General features: G+C 32.0%; 2 protein-coding genes across 6 annotated transcripts in view; one reads left to right on the top strand and one right to left on the bottom strand.

Moving 5' to 3' along the window:
- LOC148627802 (uncharacterized) overlaps positions 1–23,839 on the bottom strand; it is a 46,144-nt gene that overhangs the window by 1,759 nt on the left and 20,546 nt on the right. For 3 of the 5 annotated variants that reach the window (XM_088579315.1, XM_088579306.1, XM_088579331.1), the window contains 24 exons: positions 23,616–23,784; positions 22,939–23,039; positions 19,540–19,662; positions 19,107–19,172; positions 18,123–18,143; positions 14,861–15,141; positions 14,129–14,307; positions 13,607–13,758; positions 13,137–13,226; positions 12,257–12,444; positions 11,684–11,849; positions 11,233–11,383; positions 10,677–10,814; positions 9,876–10,054; positions 9,602–9,665; positions 7,538–7,637; positions 7,033–7,189; positions 6,216–6,316; positions 5,564–5,712; positions 4,317–4,487; positions 3,685–3,780; positions 2,907–3,095; positions 1,259–1,328; positions 892–1,079 (listed from right to left, as the gene is read on the bottom strand). In XM_088579315.1, coding sequence (XP_088435441.1) covers positions 892–1,079; positions 1,259–1,328; positions 2,907–3,095; positions 3,685–3,780; positions 4,317–4,487; positions 5,564–5,712; positions 6,216–6,316; positions 7,033–7,189; positions 7,538–7,637; positions 9,602–9,665; positions 9,876–10,054; positions 10,677–10,814; positions 11,233–11,383; positions 11,684–11,849; positions 12,257–12,444; positions 13,137–13,226; positions 13,607–13,758; positions 14,129–14,307; positions 14,861–15,141; positions 18,123–18,143; positions 19,107–19,172; positions 19,540–19,662; positions 22,939–23,039; positions 23,616–23,784 — 3,289 coding nt within the window. The remainder of the gene's footprint in view (positions 1–891; positions 1,080–1,258; positions 1,329–2,906; positions 3,096–3,684; positions 3,781–4,316; positions 4,488–5,563; positions 5,713–6,215; positions 6,317–7,032; positions 7,190–7,537; positions 7,638–9,601; positions 9,666–9,875; positions 10,055–10,676; positions 10,815–11,232; positions 11,384–11,683; positions 11,850–12,256; positions 12,445–13,136; positions 13,227–13,606; positions 13,759–14,128; positions 14,308–14,860; positions 15,142–18,122; positions 18,144–19,106; positions 19,173–19,539; positions 19,663–22,938; positions 23,040–23,615; positions 23,785–23,839) is intronic. The other 2 variants (XM_088579323.1, XM_088579341.1) reach the window with 1 other exon arrangement.
- Positions 21,549–22,670, top strand: LOC148627803 (uncharacterized). The gene is made up of 2 exons (XM_088579353.1): positions 21,549–22,136; positions 22,353–22,670. Exons 1-2 carry the CDS (start codon positions 21,549–21,551, stop codon positions 22,668–22,670), a joined length of 906 nt encoding a protein of 301 aa, XP_088435479.1.

Here is a 23,839-nt window from a genome sequence, read left to right as displayed (position 1 = left end):
AGCTGAAATTTTGTAATTTACAGCTTTTCTCAGTAAAATGCCATTATAAGAAATAGATGGATAACATCATGATAGAGAATCCTTTGAATGGATCCAATGTTTTCAATATTGCTCATAAGTTACAAACTTTATTTTACTCAACTTTTTTCATTATTTTCTTCAATCTTTTTTCATGTCTTTTATGTCAATAAATAAAGATTTTTATATCAGATTTTTTTTAATTCATTTTTAGAAAATTCTTGAGAATACCTTTTCCTTCCTCATGTTAATTGTTTTATAATAAAAACAACCTACATATCTTATACAAATCATAACATTACTGATATATAAATAAACTCAGAACTAGAACATGAGAAAAATGAAAGAGTTATTGTAGAAGTATTTAAACTCCTGGGTACCAATTTTTCACAGGATGATATAATTGTTAAGCTCAATAAGCGAGAACTTGTTGGGTATCAATCAATTTCGTTCCCAATGAAACATTTATGATACCTTGTGATAGTTTTCTTAATTTTATTTTCCTCCAGAAATAATTCCCAAAATTGGTACCCAAAGATTAAAATTCTTTCACAATATACTGATACTTACCAGTAAATCACAAAAATTTCAAAAGATACACATACACTGATAAAAGAAGGAATAACTAACTCTTCCCAAAACATGAACATATTTTCAATCATACCGTAAAACTGCTTTAAACAATCTGTATCAAAATGAAATGTAAAATCTTTCTCAGTAAGTAGCAATATGTGTATATAAAATTAAGAAAAAATGGGTAAAAGTTTCATTATGTTCTATACCATGTCAGGACTAGACAGAGGGTGACACATGATTTTGATCAAAGTATTTTTTTATCATATCTAAGTTAATTTCCAAGTTGAATGTTCCTACCGTTTTAGGCCTTTGAATTTTCTTGGCCTCAAAGTTATTGAGTTGCTCTATGGCACCATGTGGTCCTGGGGTAAGGCTTCTATAACCAGCTGGAAGTGTAACAGGGGGTGGCCACATTGATGTGGAGGCTCTACTAGATGCACTTTGTCCACGGGCAGCTGAATGGTTCCTTGTGGAACGAGTTTTTGCTAAAAAAAAAAAAATTCAATTTGCCATAATAATTTCAGAAGAGAAAACAAATCCAAGTTAATTAAAGAAAAATAATGTTTCCATTTTGGCATGGTTAGTATGGAAGCTCAAATGTTAGCATTTCAAATCAACTCAGAAGATTTATTTGTTCAGATTACACATAAGGCTGTTAACTTACTAGTTGGAGCAGGGGAATATGATATGGCAGACTGAGTCCTTGCTATCATCACACTTTCCAAGTCATAGACCTGAAAAGAAAATTTATTTTGTGCTAGAGTAAACAGCGGGGTAATGCATAAGATATATCTGACCCTCTCTTTTAGTATTTACACTATACCATCATAAATTGATAAAATTTGTTCAAAGGTTGTCCAGCTAAACTATGACACAAAAACCTGAGCACTAAAGCTACAAATTAACTCCCCTATCTATTATTTGCACGTGTTAGGTAGTCAATTTGGAAATGGCAAACAAGGTCAATCAATACATTTACTTTCACAGTAATCATTAGAGGAATCTTCATACAAGAGTCCATGTAAATCTAATGCAGCAAAGAAAAACATGATGGTTTTTTCCCCCTTCTGTAATGAAGAGGACATACATATCTATTATATCTGTATAATTACTTATCTGAATACGGATACAATCTTTGTCTGTCCAGTACCCCTGTACAGAAACCACTAATTGAACTTTATGTTATCAAATGACACATGAGCTTTATAAAAATCAAAACTCAAACATGCTTTGAGTCTGGAAATAGATCCAAAGTGAGGGTAGGATGTTCGACTCAATATGAAAATATCACATGATCACATAACCAAAATCTCAGTATAACTTGTTTCCTAACCAATTAATTTAAATCTACAGTCGAACCTTGATGTGTCAACCTTGGATTTAGTAGTCCCAGCAAAACTCCCCTTACTCAAATACAATTTTACCTTGGATGACCCGAAACCTCGGATAACTCGAGGTAATCAATCAGTCCCCTCCATAGGACTTCGAGGTTAATTAATCCTGATATCTCAAAGTCAAACAATTAGTCAGAAAACTGATTGCTTTATTACTAACCATGATCGAAGTGTGTTTTAACAACGATTAGCGTGGCTTTTAAAATTAATTTGTTGACACTCTTTATGGTTTGATTTGTTTATTTAATTAATTTAAAATTGCGTGTGTTGTTAAAAAATTCTATTAATAACACGTCGGAATTTACACTAACAGTGATATCAGATATTTTGATAATTTTTTTTTTAAAATACGGATGAATTGTAATGGTATCTGACTATTTAATGAAACATCAATCAGATGATACTAAGAGTATTTCAACATCTACATTTATTTCGCTAGTGAATTTGAAATTTTATCGTAGTAATGTAAAGCATATGGTTTGACGATAATCCTGATTGTGAATCAAACAAAGCAGCTTGTTATAAACTATGATATTTTTGATGTAGAAAAAATAAAAAAGAAAATTTCACCAAAACACTCGGTGCTGTTCAGTATTTCAAACATGATATACAACATACCAAAAAATATCTTCCGATATGAAACACAAGACATTATGAGGTACCGTGTAAAGTGAAGTACATGTACATGTACAACAAATGATGTAAATTCAGAAACTATCATTGACCGAACTACTAGTATTTCAGGTTTATCCTCGACCTTGGATTACTCGAACCTCAGATAACTCAAACATTTTTGTATGGTCCCTTCGACTTCGACTTAACAAGGTTTGACCGTACTTCCTTTTCATTTTTCCCCAGGTATTCATTTGTCGGGTTTAAAACTAGGAGATATATGTTAAGATTGATAAAGCTTAGTACCTGTGTCTGTAGATCATCTACTCTATTGAAAGCATCTAATTTAAGATTTCTTTCATGAGATAGTTGTTTCTTGACAGTATCAATGTCTTTAGCAATCTTCTCTTCTTTGATCTGACGTAATCTTTCGTGTTTGTCCTGTTCCTCTGTCAATATTTTAAGTCTTGTTTCTCTATCATCTAACTCTCTAACCTGTAAATAACAAGTATTGTATCCAGTTATTGATGAGGTTGGTATTTTTTCTAAGTAAAAAAAAGTACTTCACAAACTTAACAAAATACATGTTGTGACATATACAACAAAGTTTATAGTTTTTCATAACTTCTACTGTTTCATCTTACTATTATTACTTGCAAGGTGTAACAAGTATCTTCAAATACAATTTCCTAAATGATTGTCTCATCTTCTGAGTTCAACAATTTAGACAGTGGTATTTTGCTACTAACTACCAACAGCAAATTACAAAATAAACACCATTAGCTCTAACTTGAAATCAAAACATGTAATCCTTAGAGTTGGATTATTTTTCATCACAAGAATTTGAGGATGCAATGAACAACAACAAATGATACCCAACATTCATATCATATGAATTTTCATCAAATTCTGTTGAGTTAGTAACAGTTGTGTTTACAACATACATAGATAGACTAAGAAATGGATGTCATTGTAATCCTAAATATCTCATCAATATTAATAAGCCTACTTGCTTATATACCCATGTATATGACCTAACAGATTGGATAGGGTAATCAAACAATTTATGTAAACCAGACCTTACCAGAATGTTCATATTTTCTTTAGTAGTTTGTTCCAGATGTCTTCTGTTATATGCTTGTTGTTGTTCCTCATGGAGTCTCTTCTGTTTCTCTTTTAGCTACAAATTGAATGAAAATTTTAAAGATTAGGTGCATTAAGAGTACCACTGGTACCTATTGTAACATAAGTCTATCATTGGCATCATTTTATACCTACCACATTATCAATCAATTAATTTTCCAGTGATAGCCAATAGACCTTTTTGTCTTAACTGTGGCGTAGTTGATGAACATGTGTGACATATACCACCACAAGTTAAGGCTTTTGGTAGAAGATTAGAATTTTTGTTGCTGAAGTATATATTTGGCATGCAAAAAAGACTAAAAGAGGTGTATTATATCAATGGCTAACAAAGGTACTTAGGTTTTTACTCGCCTGATGTAAATTAAAAAAACAATGCCATCAAGCTTCAGGAATATTAGACAATTTAAAACTGTAAAAAAGAGTTTTAGTGGAAAGGATGAAATAATATGCCATTAATTACTACTGCAAGGAAAGCAGTACTTCATTACAAGGAAACAACTGTGTTAAAATAATAAAATAACTAAATATTTTCCAAATTTTCCTTAAAATCACTTTTCAATGAATTGTTACCTCTTTTTCAAGTTTCTTCTTAATATCACTGTATTCTCTCTCAGCCTTGTTTAATGCTGATTTAATGGCCATTAATTGCTTTCTAAGGGAGATAATCTCCTCTTTAGCTTTCATATCAAGTTGTATATTTTGCTTCTTGGAGTTTTCAGATTCTTTAGATAACTCTTCCACCTAGAATGTACCAATAAGTTAAAATAATACAACATTTAGGTAGCACTCTACATAAGAATCATGCAAAATGTGATTCATGGTTTGAAAGCCTAGATACATGTATTTTTATTTTTGACATTTTATTTAAAATATTATAGTAAACAGAAATTAACATGAGGCTTTTCATATAATATGTGCTCTTAGGAGATAAAAATTTTATAGAATGTACTATAGAATTCAAAAATTAGAGAGATAACTCTGTAAATTACAATAAATACAATAGAAACTATTGGATTTTCCATGTTGATTATCTCCTAAGAACAGACAGACTGGCATGAGTAATTATACATTTCATCATATAGACCTACGAAGCAACTTAATAACAAAAATAAGAATATGTAGTCTTTTTTTAGGTGTATCACATATTACAGAATTTGCATGATTCTTACAACAACTGCTTCTTAGAAACTGAAAAGACCATTTTTTAGGCAGGCTATGGTAACTGAATTAAAATACATCGATAGTTTGGATCTTTTCAAATATCAGAAAACTAGCCAGGTATATGACCAAACTTATGTCTGTTGGTACTTAGTTAATGATGTTCAAGCAGTGTGAAGTTTTTTCAAAGACACTCCAACAAAGAGGACTAAATAGTTGCAAAATACCATTCTAGACAGCCTCAGAGTCATTTTTATCAACACATTTAATTGTAAGAAATGTTTTACTGTTCATTTTTTGAATTTTGCATAAAAATGGAAATTGGATTGTTCACTATGTGCAATCAGAGAATAAATATTACTTAGAGTAATAGGTGAAATTAATTGTTCACCATAATATGAAGTAAAAACTAAAGTCATTAATTATAAATTTGATAAGAATAGGGGGAAAAATGCAACAAACTGTTAAATTAGTGGACACTAAATGGAATAATTTTTAGGTTTAGTGAGGGTGTCACCCATAAAAATATCTTGTATGATTAAATTACAAAATTTCATCCAAATCAATTCATTCATAACATAAAATAGTAAAACTGAGGTTATTATCCATGTTCTCATATGACAAATAGAAAAAAAATTATAAGGATAAAATAAACAAACCCTCTTTAGGAACTTGACTTGGAAATGCTGCTGCTTCCATCCATTCATAGCTTTCATTTTCATAAATCCCATATTTAACTGGTGATTGTTCTGTTGTAATCTACGAAGGTCATCTGACTTCTCCAAGTATCTCTTCATCAACTCATCCTCTGAAATTCAAATTCAAGACATGCTTTTAATACATGTACCTCCACGGTGGGATCAAATTGGCAATAGACACTTTTTAGTTAACTGAAGATAGTCGATAAGCATGCATAATACAAGTCCCAGCAAGAAAATCTCCTTTGTTCTACCCCAAGCCCAACCTTGAAGAAGTACATGTCATGCATGCCCATCAACTATACGGCAGTTGACATGTAAAAATTTATTTCCATCCAAATCAAATCTCTTTCAAAATCGAAGTTTTTTCTTTCTTTTTATTTTTTGAAAACTGTAAGGATCTCAAAAAGATATTTCACACTTAAAAGAAGAAACAGTGTATTTTATAGTTCAAGCCCAATATTTTATTATCATTTCACTGCATACATATCATCAACTCTAATTAGAAAGGTACACCATATTGGTTAGAAAGACAGTTTTGAAGGTCTCACTACAATGCCAGTTTACCTTTCTACCCATAATTTTGTCATTCACTCCATCAGAATAATCTTACCTGCTTCCTGCTCTGTTCTACCTCTGACTTCATCCATTTCTCTCAGAGCCTCTTTCCTGGTATTGTTGATCTCAGTGTTTACATCTTCATGCAACTCATTTCTACAAAAAATCCAATATAAACTAGATGCATTTGATTGACTTTGTAATGTAGTAATGAACAAAAAAATTATATCACTAATATGATACCCTCACTCCCCCATTTAATAACATCCCCCTTCTGACCTCCAAATTGATTCAGATCAAAATCTAAAATAAGAGGTGCACAAAGGGAATATGTAATAAAGATTCTGTGAAAGTTTCATGAACTTCCATTCAGTGGTGTAGGAGGGTAGAAAAGAACATTCTGTGTGACAGAAGGTAGAAAGAAAGGAAGTATGGACCCTTTTCACTTTTTGCTAGGTAAGTGGGGGTATAGCAAAAATGATGTATCAATTTTGTTTATTAGTTAATGTTTAAAACTTTCAGTAAAGATGTTGATTATAAATCATAACGTCATAATTGAAAATAATATTGAGATATCATCACTTGCAATCATTTCCTGTAGAAAGTAATTAATGATACTTCAAATTTGGTTGAAGATTGGAAGGACTTTAAAATTTTGGACTTTGAAAATTTGTTTTAGACAAAAGTTCATAATTTGTTCACATAGTCTGTTCCATGATAATCTATGACTACAAACAATTAAGACTCTATCTTTCTCCAACACGGAAAAAGTACCGGCAAGTAGCTACAAATAGATTAAAACTTTTTTTTATTAATTAACGTATAGAATCATTTACCTAAACTCATCTTAATTAATGTATAGGACCATTTACCTAAACTCATCCAGCCTGAGTTTGAGTTTCGCAGTGCTATCAAACAAACTGTGTACCACATCTTCATATTGCTTCCTAACACGATCAGTAATGTCAGCCTCTTGTGTCAGACTCATCTCTCTCATTTCATGGATCTTTCCTCTAAGAGCAGTTACCTCTGAAATTAAACAAATTGCAATTATATTGTAAGCAAGCCTTGTATAAACTGGAGAGAACAAAGTTTAAAATATTATTTTATCATATTTCCGATAAATGATACTTTCACATGGCATGACTTCCGAATCTGGATTTGATTAAAAATTATACCATAATAATAGAAGAATGCTATTCCATTGTAATTTTCAACAAGTATTTTTAGGATATGACATTCCATTTTAATAAATGAGGAGCAAGAATCTGTTTCTGAACTCATTGATTTAATTCAAGTACCATCAAATTTCATTCTTATAATGAATCCTGAAAAGCATTATAATTTGTAATATTTGTTATGATGTGCCAAACTTACCCATTAGAAGATCATAGACATTTTCAGCCATCTGTGTCTGTACTTCAACCATTATATCTCTCTGGGCACCATTCAATTGCCCCTTTAACTGTTTCACTTCCTGTAATGGGGAGATAATTTTATCAACCTATTAATTCAATCAGACTTTGATTATTGAGAAAGTATTGTTTTACTTACTACCAAAAAGCATTAACATCAACAACACTATCACATAAAGAATTGTTTACCAAGTTACAATCCAGTACAGGGACACAAAAAAAGGATTGTTTACCAAATTACACTCCAGTACTGGGACGCAAAAAAAGGATTGTTTACCAAGTAACACTCCAGTACTGGGACGCAAAAAAAGGATTTTTTGCCAAGTTACACTCCAGTACTGGGACACAAAAAAAGGATTGTTTACCAAGTAACACTCCAGTACTGGGACGCACAAAAAGGATTGTTTACCAAGTTACACTCCAGTACTGGGACGCAAAAAAAGGATTGTTTACCAAGTTACACTCCAGTACTGGGATGCACAAAAATAAATGTCTAGTAAATTTTAATGGATTATGAACTAGCAATTGGTTGAATTCTACAAGTGTTAACAGACAATGGAATATCAAATAGTCCATCAAAACTTAATTGAGCTTTGTGCAATACAGTCTAGAGTTTCTCAACTAACTTTAAATGGTTGTTATTGCCTTTTTGTCTGATTTTTTTGGTAACTACGCCCACTACCTTTTACTTAAACTTTCAGTTCTATGCAGATGTGAGTGGCTTCGATCTCCTAAATCATCAAGAACCTGGATGTTTGAAAAGAGAATGGAATGCTCCCTATAAAGAAAGCAGCTGTGTCTACATGACAACAGTTATCCTAATATTTGTCAATCAGTGAACTTTAAAAATATGAATTCATTTAGAAATGCAAAACAGGGGAAAACAACTTCAAGCATTCCACACTTTTTCTGTCACTGAAATAATACTCAATAAATAAAGCACATATTTAAAAACAAAAAAGGTAAAACCTGTCTAAACCAAACTCATTTTGAACTTTATAATTGGGTTGGTTTATAAAGGTTCAAATACTTATTAGATATAAAAAAGACTGTAGAAAGTGTCTGGTGTATACAGGTCTTTTGATTATTCAGGATTTGGTTTTAAAGGTTCAAAATACTTATTAAATATAACTGTTAGTAAGAATCAGGCAAAATGGGAAAAATCAGAAACATGCATGTCAAAACCCCACTGATCTGACAATGTAACATCACTCAAGGATACTTTCTCTATTTGAAAAGACCATTATTTAATCTCTGCATCACTGGCTTTGCTCAGAAATTGTTCAATAGTATCTTAGAAAAATGAAGTTTTTGACAGAGATATCTGCCCTTGGAATGTTCATTTTCAGTGCATTTCAATGAAATTGCAACTCAATGGGCCAGCATGATATGGAAAATCTTGTCTGTTTTCCTTGATTCTGATGGTTAAAATAGTCAAACTATCAAAATGATGGTTTTTTTCATACCATATTTCACCTACTGCCTGATTCTTACAGGGACTGACACTTAATTGATATATAAAGGGCATTAGAAAGTGTCTGGTTTATACAGGTCTTTGGATTATTCAGGGTCTGGTTTTAGAGGTTCAAAATACTTATTGATATATAAAGACTTTATAAAGTGTTTGGTTTATACAGGTTCTTGGATTATTCAGGGTCTGGTTTTAAAGGTTTTACTGTTTTCTTAAACCACTCAGTATTACCTGTTCTCTCTGGTACCTTAAACCACTCAGTATTACCTATTCTCCCTGGTACCTTAAACCAATAAGTATTACCTGTTCTCCCTGGTACCCTAAACCAATCTGTATTACCTGTTCTCTTGGGTACCTTAAACCACTCAGTATTACCTGTTCTCTCTGGTACCTTAAACCACTCAGTATTACCTGTTCTCCCTGGTACCTTAAACCAATATGTATTACCTGTTCTCCCTGGTACCCTAAACCAATCTGTATTACCTGTTCTCTTGGGTACCTTAAACCACTCAGTATTACCTGTTCTCTCGGGTACCTTAAACCACTCAGTATTACCTGTTCTCTCTGGTACAGAAGTTGATGATGAACTCTCAGCAGGTTTTCATAGTACATGGAATAGCTGAAAGTAGTAACAGTAATGAATTAGAAACATATCTGAAGAAGAAAGAAAACATTTGAACAACAAGTGAAATTAGATATTCAATTTCCTAAAAGTGAACTAAGACAATTTCTCATGGTAAACATGTGCTTAAAGGTACACACTACACCATGAGGTTGAAAAAAGTTGAAAAGAATTATATTGAGATCATAAGCTATTTCATCGACCTACCTTTCATAGTTGTGCCTTTCCCTTGTCATAATATTCCTGGCTAATTCACCAAGACAGTTGTTGAGATGTTCCTTTGTGAATGTGATTTCATCCTCTGTTTCCTGGCCCTCCTGCATTAGCTTTGATATAAAGGAGTCAGCAATATGGGGTTTGGTCAAAGTAAAGCTCTCCTTCATAACCTATCAAAGTGAAATCAACATGGGTAAGTTTTAAAATTTAAAATTTCACAATGGCATTTCTATTGCAGATAAAGGATTCAAAAGATCCAAGTTATACTAAAAAATATAATACAGAGAAAAAAGGTTTCCCATGTGAAAATTAACTCATGGTCAGCTGGTGTTTTCTGTGTGGTTTTCTTCTTATACCAAGGGTTCTAGGACTTCCATTCAAATAATAATTATTTCACAGATTGTCACAATTTAAACTAAATTTAACTGCCAGCAAATACAAATCTACCTTAGGACACATCTATAACACTTCCTGATTGGAAACAAATACCAGGTAATAACTAGAAAAACTGTAAGCAATGCATACTAACTTGATACTCCCATCTATCCCATTTGATAACAAGCATCGTTTGACCCCCATATTGATTTAGATTAAAATCTAAAATAGAAGGTGCACAATGGGAATGTGTAATACAAATTCTTTGAAAGTTTCATTAAATTCCATTTGGTGGTGTAGGTGGAGTAATGAATAAGAGATGGGTACCCCTCTTCATAACAGGAAGAAGTGCAGATTAACACCACTATCACTATATACCCCCACTTATGCGTGGGGGAAAAATAATAAGATTCTTACTGGTTTCTTCCAGAGATCAGTAGCATTGACTGACTCTTCTCTGACTCTCTCTGCTATTGTAAGACTTAGCTCCTTTGCCAACTTTTTTCTGATCTCTGTTATCATATTGACTTCCAGTAACTCTAACATTCTAACAAGCTAAAATATAAAAAATAAACAATATTAATTTTAGAATTTCTTTTCCTTTTTGCTGTTAAGTCTATTTTATTGCTTATGTATATCAGTTTTGCATAAAAATCAATTTATACAGGAAAAAATAACTACAGTGTATAATGAAAAAGTAGACGTACCAATAAAGAATTGTGACATTGAATGAAATTATGTGAACTGATAAACTTTTTGCCGCCTTTTTTCCCAGTGGTTTCTGCTATCCAGCTACTGTCACAGTTTTAAATTTGTTATTTGTTCTTTAAATCATATCATTATCTCCTTGGAAGAAAATAGTCACAACAGTTTAATATTTATGTTAAATATCTTACAATGAAAATAGCACAGTAAAACTGCCCTGAAATTTCACGACTGACACTATGTTATACTATGTAATATGTTTGTTTACCTGTTTAGATCTGACTTCTATCTCAGATGCTCCTCTAGGCATTACCAATGGTTCTGTATCTAAAGCCATACCCTCATACATCTCACCCTGACCCAGTCGGCGAGCAACATTTTGTAGTACTGGCAACAATATATCTGTTTTGTACAGTTTACTGAAAGAAAAAAAATGAAAAGAAAGAATATATCATGCAAGGTTCATCTTTACTTAAGAACTGCACATGCAAAATAAGCATGCACATATCAGATATAGAATTTCATACCACACACCAAAATTTTATTTATCACCTTGCAGCAGCTGAATAAAAAAATCTTCATATGGATACCAATCTTCATTAATTAAAGTCCAATAAATATTTTACAACAAGTAAAACTAAAAAGGTGGTGAGGGACAGATTTAGATATTTCCATAACATTATTGTTGAGGGGAGGGATATTATTACACAAACACCTACCATACTTCTCTGTGGAGTAGTGTATTATCTATTTGTTCTTTCGCAAACTTCCTCTTTGCCCAGTCATTTTTGATATATTCTAACCATTTCCACAGAATCAGGAAGAATTTCAACAGCCTGTATGATTCCACTGGTTCTTGTGTTCTAGACAAACTCATTGGCACATCTGAATAAAAAAAAGAATAATTTTCAGTTTTTATCACTAGTCATTTAATTTTTTTTCAAAAAGAGACTACAATTTTTTTAATACATGCATTCAATTCCTAGATCATACATCTACAGTGAAAAAGCCACTGTTCTCTGAGAGGAGTACATTTTGTTACTACTAATGAATGAAGCACTACAATTTAAAAGACATTCTAAAGAAAATAATTTTTAAGAAATATGATGTGGGTTGTTATCATGTATGGTGACTGAATATTAAACAAATATCTAAGAATATCAAAATAGTTCAATTATTGTTATTACAACACAATTTGTTTACATTCAACAAAGAAATGAAAGGACGTATAAGAAAGTCAACATAAAAAGCTCATCTTAAGTTCTTAACATCAGTTTAAGAGTACTACTTACTAATTTTAGAATGAAGAGTTGCAGGGGTGAGGATGTCAGCCCTGCTAGCAGCTCTAGATGGACCTCTAGACCCCTTATTTGACTCCTGCTCCTCGTGATCACCTGACAAGGCTAAGTCCTGGTATCCTGTCTGAAGGACATCCTCCATTAACAAAGTTACACCAAGAATCTCACCATTTGCAACATGTCTATAAAAACAAGACTACATAGTCAGGAAAGAGGAAACATGTTACATGTTTTAGACACCGTTTACATAAAGTATAATCAGGGAGGTACTACATTAAATGCTGTGTGAAGGACTTTTATAAGTCAGGTTGAATCCAGTGTTGTTGTCCTATTTTTTACAGTGTAAGTTTGTTCCCTTTTGGTCATGTGACCATTGAGTGTTCCTGAAATGTCTAAGCATGCTAGATTTTCTACAGGCAGATTTTTTTACCAGTATGAGGTATACAAAATATGACATCTCCACCATATTTACCAGCTTCACTGGCATATCAAACTTTGGTCTTTTGAATCCTAGTAATGTAAACATGGTAATTTCTGCAGTGTAGTAGTTTTTTTAAAAATTTTTCCTGGTTGACAGAAAAGCACAAAAGGTAGTACAAGTGAATCTGATTTTTTACACCCTAAAGTGCTTTTTTCAACTGCAACTGATACCCATGAATGTGTGTTCACTCGACAGAATCCATGAATATTGATATGTTTAACATACTACAGCATATGTCTAACATTCACAACATCAAAAAGAAGTTAATGCACAAAAGTAGTTATTTCTTAAATGAATATTTTAACATCCAACCCTCTTCATGATAAAATACGAGTAAAATATTGTGAAAAACTCATATTTTATATACTCTAATGTAAGTAAATAAATACTTACCTGTCAACTTCATTCAGTCCAGCTAAACACAGCTGTATGTTGTACTCTATCTTATGACAGGGCCAGTGTAGCAGAGGAAATGGTCCATTCCTATTAGTGATATCAAGAATGATAAAACATCATACTTATTGACAGAAAAGTCACACATAAAATTTTGAAAACTTATGTCCACTAATAGAAACATTTGTCATAACTTATACACTGAGTATCATTCAACCTTTTTCAACATGGGCTTTTCACAAAATGTACTGACATCGACAAATTGTGTTTTCCACATACATATACTAGTCAAAAACAATGAAAGAAACATGATACTTGTATCAACCAAAAAGTCTGTGTGAACATGGTTCCTTTTAAATTATAAATTATGTTCTTAAATATAGTCCTATAATCCTTTCCAAGTGTGTTATTTTTTTTCACAAAGAATACAAACAACAGAATTCAACTTCTACAATTTGACTGCCACATACCTGCCACAAAATGATCTCCATGGATACCAAGCTTTGGCCTTGACATCTCTAGGTTCTAGTGGTTCAGGCACAGAAAGGTGACAGTTAAATACACTTGGTCTTTGTACATTACTCAGGTTTGGTAAGGCATGGTAAATATTATCTTGTATGGACTAGAAAAAAATTATTTTATTACTTTCTGGTGAAGAACTTAATTTTTCATTACTTCAAGTGGAAGATTGTTCTTTGAGTACCAGTTTTGGTGGTTTTCAACATGGCAAAGTGTAACCACTAGTTCAAGTTAACAAGCAAAACCAAGAGACTTTTAACAACTTAGTTCTACTAGAATCCACTTATTCAAAACCAGAACACACTAATGAAATTAAGACAAGCAATGAAACTGATACATGTGAGAGAAAGTAGCTTTATTAAATCTATGGTAGCCATCTTTCTTTTAAAAGACTAATGTTACGGCAAAAGACTTGCAAGTACAAAGAAAAGTGTGGTGTATGAAATGTATTCCAATACTGTAAATGATTATACCTTCATAGCTGTGATGTTGCCTGTAGATAGGAATGTATTGACCATACAATGTCTAATGGCAGTGTCAAACTCCAGGAACATTACATCTCTCCGTAATCCCAGGAATTCTCCTACGGTCTGTGGGTCTGTAGGGTTTGAGAGGGAACTTATCTGTTCCTTAAGTTCTCTTAAATCAGCACCTAATAATATTAAGATGAAAAAAAGGGGGGTAACTAAATAAATAGTTTACATCAAATGCCTATTCCATCTTTTTTTGGCATTTAAAGTTTCATAAATTGGAAACAAAAAGTACCAAAACAACTCTATTTAAATCTTCAGTGTATTTGAGTTACCAAATGACATGAGGGCTGGCCAACAGAATCACAACACAGTATTTCTGCTTAAAGAATCGCATGTAATAATGCTTGAATGGAAATGTTTAGATAGAAAGGATAAAACTAGAAAAACTAAGAGCAATGTTCACTAACCTTATATTCTCCACTCCCCCATTTGATAACATCCCCCTTTTGACCTCCACATTGATTTGAATCAAAATCTAAAATAGGAGGTGCACTATGGAAACATGTAATAAAATTTCTATGAATGTTTCATTTTACTCTATTCAGTGGTATAGGAGAAAGATAGAAATGTGTACTCCTCTATGTAATGAAAGGAATGAAGTACAGAAGACAGACACCCCTATCACTATATGCCCCCACCAACTCTGCAAGTAAGGGATACAATAAACCTTACCAACTCCTTCCATTCCTCCCCAATCAGCCGACACAAACTCCATCTTCCTGGATCCAAGTCTGGCATGAGAACTTCCTAGTCGTGCATGAGCACACAGATAATGTAACATGTCATGCATGGCTGACATAATGACAAGGGAATGTGACAAAGCTCTCATACAATGAGAATCGTCAAGTTTCTTATACATGACTAGAGCTTCTAGATGGTAAGGGATAAAGAAAATGTTCAACACATTTTTTCCATCTGTAGTCAAAAGCTGTGATGGTCTCTTCTTGTTAGTCCTGAAAATACATTATGAAACCCTTATAAGTACTCAGAAATATAAAAGGTGAATCTCTGTGTATGATCTAATACCACATTATAAGATCAAGCTCATATGAACATTTTTTTTTCATTTTTTAATCATTTACTGGTACTGTGACAGAAAAAATCATTTAGATGAATTATCTTAAAAAAATATATAAAATATTTTTGTGAGAGAATGTAAATAGAAAGCTAAAACAAAATCCAGCTACAAATGTGATATAAATGTTGATAATGAAAGCTATAATTCTTTTTACACATAGAAGATAAGGAATACTCACCGGGCATCTCGTTACTTACATTTATTTATAAAATTAAAGCTAAACTTGTAATATTTTGCAAGATCTATGCATCATTTAACAGACAATGTAAATAAAATAAAAAACAAAAACTAAAAATGACAAAAAAATAAAAAAACTAAGGAAACTAAATTATTTTTTTTAAATACACAAATAAACAGTACCAGCCAATATCTCTTTCATACAAAGATTTGAAAAAATATGATTAATACTTCCAACAGTTATGGCTTTGGTTGTGAAAATCCTGTTTGAAATATTTTTCACAGAAAAAAAATGTGTTTTTTTTTTCATTGAATCAGGGTATATCTAGTTCACAGTAGAAATGTAATAACAAAAATAACTAGAAACAAGATTGTGGTAAGTTTACAAATCTCTAATTTCATTCAATAAACGTTTAAAGAAACTACATGTATTAAAGTGCAAAATCTAGTAATGCACAAAAAACAACATTATCTGTACCATTATATCTGTTTATATGGGGATTTACAGCACAAACAATGAAGAAGTTCAGGGGACAGATTGGTCATCCCTTGATTTAATCGCCAGATAAAACTTCCTTTGGTAGTTAACTGGACAATTGAGATCTACCAGACAGTTCCATAGATATTGATAGAAAGTTTAAATCTCCTCATTTGTACAGTCAACTACCTGAGGAAGTTCATTCGGTTATTGTTTTTTTATCAGAAGAAAACTAACTCAATCCCTTGAACATCATCAATGTATGTGCTTTACTATAGTTTGGTACTGGATAAACTACAATGACAATGTCTCTCTTTATAGAAATGTACATATACAATCTACCCTGATTAAGCATGTACTTTTGGAGCATGATACATAGAACTTTTTTTAAAAAAGACCTCATAATATGTACATGATTGGTACACAATAATAGGCAAATCAAAAACTCTAGCTTGTATTCTTTTTTTATTTTATTTTTATTGTACTAGGCAAATGTCATTTAGACATTGTTCAATATAAGGTCCAATTCAAAGCCTGGACTTCACAAGTTCAAAGTTATTTTCGCATGACATTTCCTTGTGTTACATGTAATAATTTCATAATGCTAACTGGACTTTTGGTCTAGCAGATCAACAACATTTACTGAACAAAACAGATTTTAACTGGACTTTTGTCAATGTCCACCAGACCTTTGGAATGACAGCTTTTATGACCATCACTTATTTTGTATACCCAACGTAATTAGTTGGGATACTGTGAACATACTAATTTCAGGGTGTTCTAAGTTTGATATTTTTTATGGTGGACAGAAAACCACAACACGAGGCTCCCAGAAGCCTGAATCGCTCACCTGGTTGAATTTTGCCTTTCAAAGGCAATAAATTTAACACGAAGTTGTCCAACAATTTTGACTCAAGAAGTCTTTGGTAGGACTTATCATAAGATCTTTTCAACAATTGAAAGTTTCTTTTAATCTATCATAGTTTTCAAGATATTGACAAAAAACTGTTGAAAAAAGTCATTTTTCCCCTTTCAAGGGCAGTAATTCTTACAAGGAGTTATCTGCCAGCTTTTATCCCTGAAAACTTTTGTAGTTCTATTAATATGGATCATTTCAGCTATTGAAAGAATTTGAATAAACCTAACGGTTTTGGAGATATACGTGAAAATCACTATATGACCCCTATGTTCTATTATCAGTAATGGCTGCCATGTTTTTTGATGGATCAAAAATCCCCACATCAGTTCTATGCACGGTACACCAAGAAACATTTGTACCAAGTTTGGTTCCAATAGATCAAATAATGTCAGAGGAGATTTTTGAAAGATATAACACTAAAAAGAGCAAAAAACATTGAAAAAGGGCAATAACTCAAACATGGCTTAATAGATTAAAATTAAAATTTGACCACAGATAGATCTCATCATGCTGAACACTTTTATCCCAGTCAGAATTTCACTACACCTAACGGTTTTGGAAATATATGCAAAAATCTGCTGTCTGACCCCTGTGTTCTATTCTTAGTAACTGCGGCCATATTTTTCAATGAATCAAAAATCCCCAAACCAGTTCTATGCAGGATACCCCAAGGAACATTCATACAAAGTTTGGTTCTAATTAGTCAAGTAGTTTCAGAGGAGAAGAGTTTTGTATAATTGTTAACGATGACGACGACAGGCGACGACCATGATGGACACCAAGTGATGGCAATAGCTCACATGGCCTTTGGCCAGGTGAGCTAAAAAATAATACCTGGGAAACTGATTCTAACACTTTATAACACTAATCAAAATTGATACCTGCGAATATGTTTGCCTGATAAAATCCGTGAAAATTAATGTGTTGATAGTCTATTGTAGCCTATCTGTATATCAATCTGTATAACAAACTGTTATATTTTGGGTTTTTAAACCATTACATTATGTTTTGAACATAAAATATTGGTAATATTTGAATATTATGAATTCAAGAATTATCTCCCTTTTTCATCCTGCTAATTGAAACATGCACTAAATTAACTTTTTCTATTTAAGATTTAGGTTATAAAAGTTCTATACATCATGAACTGAAAGTCCATGCTTTAAGCAAACAGACTGTATAGTCACATAGTACTTTAAGCAGTTATATTGATGCAGGGTTCTATTTGTCGAACAAAACAGAATATGTAAACAATAAACAAACAGTGTCCACACATACATACAGAGGTGTTATGATCTTCTGGCTGTTTTAACAAGTCATGGCAATGGTTAGTGAAGAAAATACTAGAAGTATTTAGAGCATTGTGAAAAGACATTGTGACAAAAGAAAAGTATAATAAGTACATTTGAATATTGTGATAAAAAACATAAATTGGTCAATTATTTGCTTTTTCATGTTGTAATTAATTTTTTAGCACATTTAGTGATGATCAAATAAGTGGCTTGTGACACTGACAAGAATGAGATAAAGGACTAAAGATGATAAGTTCCCTTTTGGCCTAATATATAGTTCTTTTCCTTAAAACTTTGTATAAATGAAATAGGTACTTTTTCTGTGGCATAACTTCATAAATTAGTAAAGGAATGAATGGAAGTAGCAGATCACCACTTCTGACACTCAAAGAAAATTTGCACAAACTCCAGGAAAATAAAGAAAATAATATCAAAGTCCTTGCTAAAATACAATAAGATTATTTTTCCTGATATTTAAACCAAAGATTAAGGCTAATGAAGTTAGTTTTCCATCAAAAAGAAAAAAAATTAATCCAAAATGAGGGATTTATCAACCCTGTCCTCAAACTGGGGGTTTACATTAGATGGGACATTCTGTAGTAGTAATAAAAAGAAAACATAAAATGAAGAAATACATAAAAAACAATTATTAACTAATATTGGTATTATGTTGTTGTAAAAGTGGTTTGTCAAACCAACACATTTCTCCTAAAACATTCTATAGTGTTCTTTTTGTGGAGGGTAAGTTTACATTTTACAAGTTCCATTAAATATAGTCAATGCCGGATCTTTATAGTAAACGCTTTAATAAGTAATTACTCTAAAATTTATAAGCTGAAAATTGGAAATTAATAAAGTTTAAAGTTGAGTACCATCACCATTCAACACGATAAAACAGAAACTTTTACCTCTAACTCAGTAGATTAAAAAGTTCAATAATGAGAATATGTTAAAAAAATTAAAAACTAGTTTACCTAGGATCTGGAATGAGTCCCTCTGTAGTTTTGTGATCTGTCATATCACCTATCATAAAGTATTTTCTGAAAACATAAAAGATAAATGAAAAAATCTGATAAGAATCTAGAGACAAAACATAACTTATATGATCTATTTGTCTTGCAGTGTGTACTTTTCTCATTCTTTTTTATCTTGTACGATTTGTTTTTCACATACTGTCCTTTTGCTGCTCCTATGTTGTTTTGTCTGAGGATTCCACCTGGTCTGTCTGTCTGTACCTCCAATATTGCTACTAATTCTTCTTTGATCTCTTTGAAGGAGATATATTTAGCTGTATGTGAGTATTTATTTCATTTCAAATTTTTTTACAATTGTACATACAACCATCAACATAAAACATTTGACATGTATCATGATCAATTTTTCCTTTTAATTGATCATCTCCCTTACCTAACTTCAGGAAAGTCTTCTAGGATTCTCATCATACTGTTGTAACAAGCAATCAGTTGTCCTCGCAGAGAGTGTTGTGCCATCCTTTGGTTGAAGGAATAACAGAAATCTGATATCAAACCCCTAAAATAGAAAAGAAATAAAATTAATCCCACAATAGGAAGGAAATGATATCAACTCCTTGCTTGAATAGAAAACAAATATCAACCCCACAAAAGAAAATAAATAATAGCAACTCCTGGATTAGAAAACAAATAATATCAAATCCTGGAATAGAAAACAAATATCAACCCTAAAATAGAAAATAAATAATATCAACCCCTTAAAATAGAAAAATAAGTACAATTTAATCTGTGTGTCTTAAATGTAAATAATTGATTTTGAAGAGACATATTCTTAACTTGTAAAGGATCAATCCAATCACATATTATATAAACTTTTATTGTATGGACATTTCCTCACTTTGTTTCACAATTATAAAGTTTAGTAAAAAATCTTACTTATTTAGTAACAAACAAAGAAGAATTATTTCATCAATAAAGTTTTTGTTTAATTAAGGTCAGATAGTAAAACTCCATTTTTATTTTTCTTTCTTTAAATCATTCATTTATTAATTTAAATTCTACAGACTAGAATAGATCTAAGGTGAGTTGTGTTAAGATAATTACCAAGTACTTCCAAGTAATCAAAGCTCTTATAAGTGTAATTAAAGAATAGATGACTAAATAAAAGTATTCACCTAATAATTAAACATCAAAGAAAAGATTAACTTTTAATCATTAAATAATAATTGATAATTACTGCTGATAATGTGTCAGATTACCTAAAGATATTTAGTGTATGTTGAAATATTATAGATTAGAAAAAAATATAATTTCTAATAAAATATACATTTTTTTATTACTTGTTCATGCATCCAAATACTCAAAGCAAAAAAACAATAAACTATGCACAAAAAATCAAAATCATAAAAAGAAGGATTTTAAAAGTTTAAAACATTACAACTGGAATCACATAACACCTCACCAATACATAAGGCAGGTATAAAAATATAAGAAAATAAGAAAGTGGTTCATGAGTACAAATTATTATACTTATCATATTCACAAATGAACAATGCAAAATGAGTGAAATGGATTTGAAATGTGTATATAATAAAACTTTCCCACTAATGTTGATCAAGGCAAATAATGTAATTTTTTGTGAAGCGAAGTTTATTTTATATATTTCATTTCTAACTTGTCTTACAATCTGGCTTTAAATTTCATGGGTTTTGCCAATTTAAGTCACATCTTTCACAAAATAAGAATAATTTATGCCAAAACCTTATTAAATATTTCCCAAACATATCAATGAAAAAAAAAACAACAAAATCTAAAATATGAAATCTATCCTTTTTCTGAACTCCACAAAAATGTCTAAGGTTTTAGTTAAAAATCATAATTGAATAGATGGGATAATACTGAAAAATATGAATCCCAAAAACTTTCTCTTTTCTTCATAAAACCTGGAATCAATCTAGCAATAAAAACATATTAAAACATTTTTTAATTACTTAAATGTCTAAAATTACATCAATACTACTTATTGTCATGAAAATATATTATTCATTTAAATGTTACCTTTAAAGTCAAACAAAAAACATATAACAATCAATGTAATCAACAATATATTATTAGATCAATCATATATATGATTAGGGGAATAAATAATGTGATGAAGAATTTTATAAATTAATCAGAATACTGATTACTATGATCAAAGAAATAATCAAGTAATAATTGTAATTAGCCCAAGCCAGCTTCCAGTAATCATCCTGAATACTAGAAGCTTGTTTCCAACCAATGTAAATTCATGAAAACTGTTCACTTTGATGCTTTGACCAATGAAAATGCAGTGTTGGCATCCCAAGCTGGTTTGACACCATAAATATCCTCATGTCACCAATGTTTAATCATTCACTTGTCAAAGTTCTATAGTTCTACAATAACAACATAACTACTGCAACAATGGCTGACTTTCTTGATTTCTTGTTGGCATCTCCAGCCAAGTCTCCACCTCCAATTGAAATCACAGACACAACTACCCTGGAAGACATCATTGCTGCTACTATACAACCAGAGGTCACCAACTCAGACTCACCTACCAAACCTGACTCAGACTCAGATGACGAGGCATTAGCTGCTGCCATACTAGCAGAGGCACCCACTGATGACACAGAAGAGCCAGCTACTGAGACCAGACTTGCTGAGTCACTTGACTTACTACTGGGCCCACCACCACCAGAAACCTCACTCATCACTGAACTCAAAGCAGAACTCAAACAGCAGTCAGTTCCAGAGACCTTGTTCAGCCTACTCAAACCCAAACTCAGTATCTTCAGTCGTGAGCAGCAACTCCAACACCAGTTCTCCCGACTTGAGTCATTGAACTCCACAGAGGTCAACCAACTTTCCAGCTTCTTCAAGTACCAATCAGCAGTCATCGAGACCGAGCGATACCAGGCACTCCACCAAGCAGCTACCAAACCAAATCTGAAGCGTTCCATCAATGCACACTATGACAACCAGCTACACAAGGTTATTGACAGGGTTGAGGTAATTATACAATAAAATATATAAACATAGGATATGGTTAATTCAAAATCAACATTATAAGTTTAGAATACATGGAAACATTATTTAAATGTCCTTTTTATGATTTCAAGTTCAAGTATAGCGACAATACAAACTTCTTGAGTCTTATAAAATAGTTATTTATTTTATAAAATTCATAATGACAAAATATTTATAATGCTTTTTGTTCTTTTGTAGATCAGTGTACAGGTACTCCAAGAAGCCACTAAGACCCAGTCATCAGAGAAAACAACTACCAGATCAACCAACCTGAAGCGTCGTCCACTCCTGTCTCGTCAGGCCATCACACTCATGGAGAACTGGTACCAACTCAACATGGCACATCCTTACCCAGACTCAGACATAGTCCGTTCCATTGCACTGCAAGGTGACATCAACGAACAGCAGGTCAGGAAATGGTTTGCCAACAAACGTAGCAGGACCAACAACACAGCTCGACATCCTACTCATAAGATGTCATCCAGACTCCACAGACCAGTTTACTCACCTTATTAATTTACTCACTATGTAATGTATATTCTAAGTGCTATTAAATAATTGTGCTATAAAATATTACGTAAAATGTGCTATTGTTAATATTTGTTTTGTTTGTTTAATAAATTATTTATTGTATTCAACGTCTTCATTATTTCCTTCAAAAGACAAAACATGATAAAAATACCCCTTAGACAGAATATTAATCAAAATGTACTCTTTAAAACTACCAAATATGTTTGGAACAAGAAAAACACAAAAGCAAATCAACTCAAACATTTCCAAGTACCTTTTCAGTTTCTCCATCTCTTCAATATTATTCCTCATCAATGGACTCATACTGTTCCTCCTCTGGAAAAACTCATTCAACATCAAATCTCTACTTGGAGTCTACAAATAAATTGGACTACATCTACTGATAATCAAGCTTTCAATAACGATATCAGGAACATAAACAGAGTCCTCGTTAAACAGGAAGTTATTGATTTTTCCAAAAAATGTATTTCACTATATGGCATACCTACAGGAAGAACATCTTAAAATTTCTAGCTGCTGTGATGAGCAGTTGCTGAGAAAACTGATGGAAAAAAGTGTTACAGAAACATGGAAACACAGACACAAGGACAAGGGTAACACATTAAACCCACTATCCTTGAGATCTAGGGTATTATAAATGATTTATTCTTAAACTACAGCAGTTATTAACTTCAACCTTGATTTATATGTAGTTTCGTGATAGTACATAATCATTATAGTTCCCTGCTATGGACAGGAAATCACATTCAAATACAGAAGTAATTGTTAACGCAAAGAAAGGACAAAAACTTAAATTCAGATTTTTCAAAGCATACATTATATTAACCATAAGAAAAACAATTAAAGAGATCACTGATATTCAATGTTGTCATATACAAGTATACAGGGAAAATATTCACAGTAAACTGTTTGATAATCTACAATACAAACCTTTTCCATTTGTATAGATATGAAAGCCTCTGGTAACCTGCGTAGTTTATCCCCTGCATCAGAGGACCTTATCTTAGTCCCTAGTCCAGTGTCTGTCCTACTGGAGTAGTTAGTCAGCTGGGTCTGGGAACTCTTCTCACTCTTTGTTTCAGTAGGACTAGCTCTACCACTGACAAAACACAAACAAGAAAAAGTATAATAAACAATGCACCTTTAGTATAATA

The sequence above is a fragment of the Perna viridis genome, chromosome 1, assembly GCF_037379345.1.
Source record: "Perna viridis isolate PV_CMFRI_1.1 ecotype Kerala chromosome 1, ASM3737934v1, whole genome shotgun sequence".
In the NCBI taxonomy this organism is placed as follows: Eukaryota; Metazoa; Mollusca; class Bivalvia; order Mytilida; family Mytilidae; genus Perna; species Perna viridis.
Note: the sequence above shows the minus strand (reverse complement) of the source record. Positions and strands in the feature narration are given on the sequence as shown.